This window comes from Anguilla rostrata, chromosome 5 (genome assembly GCF_018555375.3).
Source record: "Anguilla rostrata isolate EN2019 chromosome 5, ASM1855537v3, whole genome shotgun sequence".
In the NCBI taxonomy this organism is placed as follows: domain Eukaryota; kingdom Metazoa; phylum Chordata; class Actinopteri; order Anguilliformes; family Anguillidae; genus Anguilla; species Anguilla rostrata.
In genome coordinates, this window is record NC_057937.1 from 58,417,852 (window position 1) to 58,427,291 (window position 9,440).

At 41.2% G+C, this 9,440-nt stretch overlaps 1 protein-coding gene across 1 annotated transcript; it reads left to right on the forward strand.

Moving 5' to 3' along the window:
• The first annotated feature begins 3,358 nt into the window (after positions 1-3,358).
• On the forward strand, positions 3,359-9,280 carry LOC135256177 (macrophage mannose receptor 1-like). The gene is made up of 3 exons (XM_064338021.1): positions 3,359-3,982; positions 8,813-8,882; positions 9,258-9,280. Exons 1-3 carry the CDS (start codon positions 3,377-3,379, stop codon positions 9,278-9,280), a joined length of 699 nt encoding a protein of 232 aa, XP_064194091.1. The 5' UTR covers positions 3,359-3,376.
• The last annotated feature ends 160 nt before the right edge of the window (positions 9,281-9,440 follow it).

Sequence of the window (9,440 nt, forward strand, 5' to 3'; positions counted from 1 at the left end):
ACAATATTCAGCCTCATTACTCTCAGTGCTGTCGTTTTTATGTATATCATACGGTTTATTTTTTCCTCAAACTCTTCCATATGCATTTGCTCATCCACTGGGGAGACTGCTTCTCCAACTTACTTTTCTTTGCTCTTGGAATGCATTTGCATTGCGCCTCGAGGATAACCCATTTGAATGGGCCCTTTTCATGTTCTCCCATGAGCATAATCCAGACATCCCCACTAGGCAGGAGCTGGTCAGTTTCTGGAATTTACTGCACAGTAAAATTTTACTTGGTGTGAGCATAATGTATTGTATCTGTTCGATTAACAACAGAACAAAGACAGTGAGTAGTGTTGGATGGATATTAAATATGATATTGTGCTAGCAACACAAAGGTTGTGGGCTCCATCCCTGGGGACTACATATATTAACAATGTGTGCATCCATATACTGTATGTTGCTTTGGATAAAAAAAGGCATCAGCTAAAAAACACACACACGTACATATATATGGGAAGATATATATATATGTGTGTGTGTGTGTGCATACATAATAAAAATAAAAAAGGAAAAGAAAATGTTTTTTTTTTTAAATAAATATTAATAATTGAGTTGAGGGTACGGCCAATATGTTTCATTTGAAATTCTTGCAATCTGCAAACATCACTCATTTGAATGAGGATATATATGTTTTGTTTTACAAAAAGGATTATTTTCAAATTATCGATAGAAGCTTTACGAGAAAAAAGACTGATTCCAGGTTGTTTTACTTAGCCTGTCAGGATGTTTGTTTCACACACATACACACACACACATGCACACACACACACACACACACAGAGTTGAACTCAGGGAAAGGATCACAAAATGGGTTATGTCCTTTTATGCCACTGGATGTAAGGGAGCGTTCAGTGGGTTCGGATTATAAGCATCTGCTATTACCTCCATGAGCTGGGGTGAGTGTAGAGTCTCCAAGGTAATGAGAATAATCCATGTGCCTGACTGTTTTATTCATTGCTCAACACTTCAGTCTAGTCTTTCTTCATGGGGCTAATCTCTGTGCAGGGGTCTGTTATTTTAATGTCTCACTAAAACCATCCTCTTGACCAGTCTTCTTCAATGTTGCTTGATTTCCTTTGAATTTGTCCTCATGACCATAAACAGAGGACAATACGGCAAGTGAGAAAATGTTAAATGCCGTGTTCTCGCATTATTTGCATTTCATTTTTCTTTGTTTTCTTTTTCAAGGTCATCATTGTTTCCTCCAGGGCCCTGTGGTGAAGCACAGGCAAGAAAACAAGAGAAATTATTTTTTTTTTAAAAAGGTAGAAGAAAAAATAGAGAAAGTGCGATGGGGAGAAAAAAATCTTTTCTCCTTTTCTTTTTGCCTTATATAAAATAGATACTGTACAGTATTTGCATATCAAGAGTATGTATTTCATAACCAATGGCTAAACCATTTAAATTTTTCTCAGATATACAAGATACATGCTCCCCATGTATTCATTGCTGTAGATATTGCATATATTTTACAGTAGATCTTAAAAATTGTAGCAGTTCGGGAAAAGCATGCAGTACAGGCATGTCTCCCTCTCCCAGAGTCCGGTCCATTCTCAGCACTGATCAGAAGCAAGTCTATCCGTGTTAAGCCAAAACATTCAGTTTTATTAAGTTGACACAATTTTAGGGAAAATGTTCAATAAATCAAAAGTGCCAGTTGAACTTTTAAACCCAAAGCTGGAAAAACCCAAATCAGGCACACCTGCCTGTAATTTTCCACATATTCTTTTTTAACATGCAAATTGTCAGATTAACCAAAGTGCTGCTGCTAGGGAGGGTAAAGCTGATGTCTACCATCATGGCTGCAACGTCATTACATTATGCAACAGTTTTTAGGCAGATGCTCTTATCCAGTGCGATGAACAGTAGCGGAGCGTAGAACATCAGTGCTACCCTCAAACTGCAGTGGAAAGATGGGCAGGGTATCTGCTGTTCTGACTGCAGTGGGAAGATGGGCAGGGTATCTGCTGTTCTGACTGCAGTGGGAAGATGGGCAGGGTTTCTGCTGTTCTGACTGCAGTGGGAAGATGGGCAGGGTTTCTGCTTTTCTGACTGCAGTGGGAAGATGGGCAGGGTTTCTGTTGTTCTGACTGCAGTGGGAAGATGGGCAGGGTTTCTGCTGTTCTGACTGCAGTGGGAAGATGGCCAGGGTATCTGCTGTTCTGACTGCAGTGGGAAGCTGGGCAAGGATTCTGCTGTTCTGACTGCAGTGGGAAGATGGGCAGGGTTTCTGCTGTTCTGACTGCAGTGGGAAGATGGGCAGGGTTTCTGCTGTTCTGACTGCAGTGGGAAGATGGGCAGGGTTTCTGCTGTTCTGTCTGCAGTGGGAAGCTCCACACAATACCAGGGGGCAAAAAAATGACCTGGAAAGGGGGGTTGGCAGGTGTGCAGAGGTAGCACAGGTACCACAGTTCTGTAAGTTCATATCTTGTCGCTGTTAGCCATGCTCGCTGTGTGACTTTTTCAATGAAACTATTTTTTCTTTAATAACTGTCATTTCACCAGAGCACTCAGTTCTCTTTTTGGAACCCGCCAGATTTGGAACCTTGATTGAAGTAAGCAGATCCGTTACAGGTTTTACTCAGCGCAGTTATCCAGCTAACTCAGTAATCTTACTTTGTGAAATATCCCCAATCTAACCTCTAATCTAAAAAAGCAGTGTGGGATTTTTAATGGCCGTTGTGAGTCAGAACCTCAGTTTAGCATCTCATCTGAAGGGCAGCGGTTCTTACAGCACCGTGCTGGAGCACTGCATTTGTATGTTGCTCCAGAGAGAAGAGCGCCCTCTACTGGCTCACCAACACCTCTTCTAGCAGTAATTAACTTCCCAGGTCTCCCATCCAAGTAAACACGAAACCTATTCTGCATAGCATCAGCAACACTAACATACTGGGCATCATGGACCGAATATCATGTCAGATTCTGGACAGGACCTTGGGAAGAGCAGGAAAAGTAGAAAGCAGATAGAAGGTCTAGAATTACTGTGAAATTAACGTCAGATCAGACCCAGTCTAAATGAATGATTACCTGATTTATTACTTGACTAATAAGTAATCACACGAAAACAAGTGCAATCTGTCCTTAAACTGACCCCTTGAACTTTAAATCCTGTGCTTTCAAATGAATTGCAGATAACCATCTGTTTGCAAATCACTTGTAAGCTTTTGGTCAACTTTCCGGTGTTTGCAGGAAATGTCTGTAATAACTTTGGTAGTGAAGCAGATCTGCGATTTGCCTCTGGTGTGCCCATATAACGCAGCACAGAGGGCCACATTGGAAGACAGACGCTCAGAAACGACCCAGCAGAGCAGGGAGACAGAGACACTGTACCATGCCTTGTGTTGTCATGGAGACCGCTTTCACCATCATCTTCATCGCGGGGCTCTGTGAAGGGGCCACAGTCCTGCTCAGGGAGCATTTTTATGTGAAAGATTTTAAGAATTGGGATGATGCGTCACAGCACTGCCGAGCGCAGTACACCGACCTTTCCCTTGTGCTGACCGAGGATGACGTGGAACGGGTTATGAACTCTGTTCCTGATAGTGGCACAACCTCGGCTTGGATTGGTCTGAAGCAACGCACAGATGGACAGTGGAGGTGGAAAGGAGACATAGCATTAGACTTTGAAAAATGGGCATCTGGCGAGCCAGGTTCTGACTCCTGGAATGACTGTGTTTATGCGAGGGATGGTCTCTGGCACAACAAAGGATGTTACGAAACCTTTCACTTCCACTGCTTTAAGGCATATAACAGGGAGCTGACTCTGGTGCAGCAGAAGATGACATGGGAAAACGCTCTGGTTTACTGCAGGAGTAAGTACACCGACCTCTCCAGCCTGCTCTCAAACTACACTGCTGAGAAGGTTATAAGCAGCACAGGAGCCACGACTGACTTTGTGTGGACAGGCCTGCGATTCCTGATGGGCAAGTGGTTTTGGGTGAACGGAGAAACTATCGTTCCCAAGATAAACTGGAAATATCCACAGAATTCCGAGTGTCCGAGCGCTACACGCCGCTGTGGAGCCCTGTCAGTTCAAGAGAAAGTTTTTGTAGCAATGCCTTGTGATGAGGAGCTCAACTTCATCTGTTACTTGAAGTTATAGTGCCCTAAGAAGAGCGTGTGTACTTAGCACAGCATTTCTTCTCTAGTGATTCAAGTCTGCCAGCTTTACAGTAAACCTTCAGTTTAAATTACCTATTGTTTGTCTCCTTCAAATTATTTTTTATTACAGTGCAACAACATTGGTGTGTTTATGAAAACTGTATCTCTCCACTAGATTGCATTGCATCATTCACACATCTATTTTTTGTGCATAAAGAATATTAATATTTCTTTGATCAGTTTGAATTATTTTTCGACTGCATTGGCATGCTTTGAGAAAAATATATAAAAACCTTGTTCTGTTGTATTCTCTTTTATTTTAAATAACTTTTTACTTGTTTTCCAGAATTCCATCTGTGATGTTACAATAATACAGACATGTATGCTTAATATCTCAATTTATAGTGTAATAGCATTCATGCAGTTATGATTGTTTATATCACTTTAATAATTTTACTGTTGGGATTGTCTTGCAACTATATTTACAGTCCTATATTTATACCTATACTAGTAACAGAGTGAAAACCTTAATGCACACAAGACACATCATAGTCAATACTTTAGATACATAGAACTTTTCAATGGAATGTATGTATTTTAGTTTTGTTCATATATATTTGTGATTATTAGAACCAATTATTAGAACCAATGCAATGAGACATTTCTTTATTAAATTTAATGTGAGAACCGAAATAAATAAAAAGATTATTTAAAAATGTGCCATTGTTCATAGTAATGTCAACACTATCATCATTCTCAAATTTCATAATCACCCTATACACAAGGGAAACATAATTGATGGCATGCTATTCATTTTTTATATGGGTTGTTTTGATTCTTTTCCTTAAAATACTCTTTTTTTTTAACTGTTTTATTTTTTTTTTTTTCTTTTTGTCTTCCCTGTAAATTTATTATTTATTTAATCCACAAAGAGCTGGCTGTGTTGTAGGTAAAATGTTGGTCAGTTAACCAGTCAGGGGGGGGGAAATGTGTTAAATATAAGGAAAAGACAGAGGTTTTTGCTGATGTTAGCTAGTTAGATGCTTGGATGCACAACATCAGCTTTCTGATGGTTACTGCATGATGGTCACTGTATTCACCTGTTACCTTCAAAGGCAGAGTGCAAGTGTTAATATCTCCATGACAACAAAGCTGATACCGAGTGGCTGATACATTAGAGAGGCTGCAGTTGCTAACTAAACACCTTTAACCCTTTATCATTATTTCAACATAAGACAGGACGCTATTCTTATGTAGGTTATAGTGAACAATCAAGTAACATAGCATGACATAACATAACATAGCATAACGTAAAGCTCGTACCCTGATTACCTACAGTCTAGATAGTATCTAACATCATATCAAAGCTTGTCTCGAAAATCTCCAAAGTTTCTGCCTCTACGACATCCCCTGGCAGGCTATTCCACACATTGACTACTCTCTACATGAAAAAAATATATTTTCTAATGTCTGTACGGAATTTACCTTTTGCCAATTTCCATTTATGTGCCTTAGTTCTACTAACAGAACTCAACCTGAAGAACCTCTTGTAGTTCACTTTGTTCAACCCTTTTATGAATTGAAAAGCCTCAATCAAATCACCCCTAAGTCTTCTTTTACTAAGCTTGAAGAGATTAAGCATCCTAAGTCTTTCCTCATAACTTTTGTCTTTCATTCCAGGACTCAATTTGGTTGCCCTTCTTTGAACCTTTTCCAGAGTCTCTTCATTGCTGATGCACCTGACATCCTCCTTCAATCCTCTTTTTCCTACTACAGTATTGAAAAAGAAATGTTTAGGATTACTTTTTGCATCTTAGACAATTTGCCATTCAAAGACCCTCTTAGCTTCCCATAGTTTTGTTTTAACCTTGGCAAGCATATTACAATATTCAGCCTCATTTCTCTCAGTGCTGTTGATTTTAAATATCTTATACAATTTTTGTTTTTTTTCAAAATCTTCCGTGTGACTTTGTTCATCCACTGGGGAGACTGCTTCTGCCACCTACTTTTCCTTGCTTTCGTTATAAAATTGCATTGTGCCTCGAGAATAACCCTTTGAACCTGCCCCAATTTTCATTCACAGTCTTGCAGTCAAAAAAGCAGCAGCCAGTCAATATTACTTGAATTTGCTCATGCAGGGCAGTTCACAGAACTCGGCCTCTCATCAGACCCTCAGAGTAAAACAGACTGGTTACTGGGCTGACAGGGAGTCAGTAACCGGGATGAAGAGTCAGTGCTCAGTTGGCAAATTGGATCTGCATTACATGAACTCTAGGTTCTCCATAATGCAATGTGATCAAGTTTTGTATTGTGAACTGATGTCGTGGGAAACAAGTCGGTGTGTTTGGTGGTGGGGTGCTGACTAAAGATCTTGATACCTATGGGTCAGCACTCAGCTAGATACAAAGGTTAACCCAGGTTAAACAGCAGTCTCCTCAGTCTATGCATAACTGTTAGCACTGAGGAAAGGTTAAAACATTATTTTATTTTTGGAGTCAGAGAACTGAGATAACATTAAATTAATCCCATTCCAGTGGCACCTGGTAAAACTACACACGTTTCTTTATCACTCAGATACCTCCGCTGTTTGGTTTATCTGAGGGGTTTCTTACACTCACATCTTCTTAAAATTGACTTGTCTAAAATTAAAAATACTTGCCATAGAGTTGGCCTGGTTCATTTACCAGAATACATCAGAACTAAGCACAGAATGATCGCTAGTTCCAAGTGGGTCGACTACCTCTGTGCTAAAAATTCTGTCTGGATCATTACATAGCACCAAATCCAGAACTGGTATCCCTCTTGTAGGCTGACTGACAACTGCAACAAAATGTCTTTTTAAGATCTAACATTTATTCCCTCACTTTATTCCTGTGCTGTAATCAATTCCCAATTAATACTAGGGTAATTGAAATCACCCAGATTAATAGTCTTACCTTCCTGACAATTGAATTCACACCACTCTCTGAAGCTGGCGGCAGTAACAGACGCCAATAGAAAAGTCCTTTTCATGTTCCCCTATGAGCATAATCCAAATATGTGTATATGTATATATATGATGGGCTTCCTTTTACCACAAGGGTACCAGTTCATGAATTAATACTAAAAACCAATAATAGTCAAATAATTAAGTGATCAATTGGAAGTAATAATAAAAAGAAAAAATATTATAAGAAACAAGAAATAAATAATAATAAAAATGAGTTCACAATACGGCCAATATGTTTCATTTTGCAAAACTCACTTATTTGAATGAGGATATGCATGTTTTGTTTTACAAAATGTGTTATTTACAAATTATTGATAGAAGCATTATGAGAAAAATTACTGATTCCAGGTTGTTTTACTTAGTCTGTCAGGATGTTTGCTGGACTGTTGCTGTGTCTGTTGTTTGGTGCCAAATGGCTGACCACGTGCCTGGGTGACATTTTTCACACACTCACACACACACACGCACACACACACACACACACAGTTTAACTCAGGGAAAGGATCACAAAATGGGTTATGTCCTTTTCTGCCACTGGAGGGCGGTAAGGGAGCGTTCAGTGGGTTCGGATTGTAAGCATCTGCTATTACCTCCATGAGCTGGGGTGAGTGTAGAGTCTCCAAGGTAATGAGAATAATCCTTGTGCCTGACTGTTTTATTCATTGCTCAACACTTCAGTCTAGTCTTTCTTCATGGGGCTAATCTCTGTACAGGGGTCTGTTATTTTAATGTCTCACTAAAAGCATCCTCTTGACCAGTCTTCCTCAATGTTGCTGGATTTCAGACCTTTGAATTTGTCCTGATGACCATGAACAGAGGACAGGATGGCATCGCCCTGATTCTTACAAAACTCTTTGTGTTGATGCAAAATTAACCATCGACACACGTTTGGGTGCACCGGGCACTTCCTTTGACACTGTCTACAAAGAGCACCAGTGCAGGAAAAAGTCACAGCTGGTTTGCCGGTTTGTCCTCTTCAAGTAAGAGAGGAGCAACTGCCCCAGGTGAAGGAATTCAAGTATCTTGGGGTCTCATTAACAAGTGAGGGGGAAAGGCATTTGGAGATCGACGGTTTGCAAATAGCCTGTCAGCCTTTGGTCCACTGTCAGGTCTTTGCATCACATGACTGTAATAACTTTGGAGGCGAAGCAGAACTGTGATTTGCCTGCAGTGTGCCCATATAACGCAGCACAGAGGGCCACATTGGAAGACAGACGCTCAGAAACGACCCAGCAGAGCAGGGTAGAGAGACAGAGGCAATGCACCATGCCAACTGTTGTCATGGAGACCGCTTTCACCATCATCTTCATCGTGGGGTTCTGTGAAGGGGCCACAGTCCTGCTCAGGGAGCATTTTTATGTGAGTGATTTTAAGAATTGGGATGATGCGTCGCAGCACTGCCAAGCGCAGTACACTGGCCTTTCCCTTGTGCTGACCGAGGATGACGTGGAACGGGTTATAAACTCTGTTCCTGGTTGTGCCCCAACCTCGGCTTGGATTGGTCTGAAGCAAGACAGCGATAGACAGTGGAGATGGTCAGGAGGCACAGCATTAAACTTCAACAAATGGGCATCTGGCGAGCCAGGTTCTGACTACTGGAATGACTGTGTTTATGCGAGGGATGGTCTCTGGTATAACAAAGGATGTGGTGATCTTATACCATTCTATTGCTTTAAGGCATATAAAAGGGAGCTGACTGTGGTGCAGGAGGCGATGACATGGGAAAACGCTCTGGTTTACTGCAGGAGTAAGTACACCGACCTCTCCAGCCTGCTCTCAAGCTACACTGCTGAGAAGGTTATAAGCAGCACAGGAGTCACGACTGACTTTGTCTGGACAGGCCTGCGATTCCTGATGGGCAAGTGGTTTTGGGTGGACGGAGAAACTGTCATGGCCAAGATAAACTGGCAATATCCACAGAATTCTGTGTGTCCGAGCACTACACGCCGCTGTGGAGCCCTGTCAGTTAAAGAGAAAGTTTTTGTAGCAAGGCCTTGTGATGAGGAGCTCAACTTCATCTGTTACTCAGAGTTATAGTGCCCTAAGAAGAGTGTGTACTTAGCACAGCATTTCTTCTCTAGTGATTCAACTCTGGCAGCTTTGGCAGCTGTTCTGACTGCAGTGGGAAGCTCCACTAAGCACTAGGGGGCAAGAAACGTGACCAGGAAAGGGGGGGTGGGGGGTGGGGGGGCTGTGCAGAGGTAGCACAGGTACCACAGTTCTGTTCTTATCATGCCACTATTAGGCATGCCCGCTGTGTGACATTTTCATTCAAATATTTTTTCTTTACTAACCGTCATTTCAC

Excerpts from the sequence above, each read along its gene's own strand:
- LOC135256177 (XM_064338021.1), top strand. The coding sequence starts at position 3,377 with ATGCCTTGTGTTGTCATGGAGACCGCTTTCACCATCATCTTCATCGCG. Across the intron at positions 3,983-8,812 it reads TGATGGGCAAGTGGTTTTGG|GCATATAAAAGGGAGCTGAC; the intron begins GTGAACGGAGAA and ends TATTGCTTTAAG. Across the intron at positions 8,883-9,257 it reads CGCTCTGGTTTACTGCAGGA|TGGGAAGCTCCACTAAGCAC; the intron begins GTAAGTACACCG and ends TTCTGACTGCAG.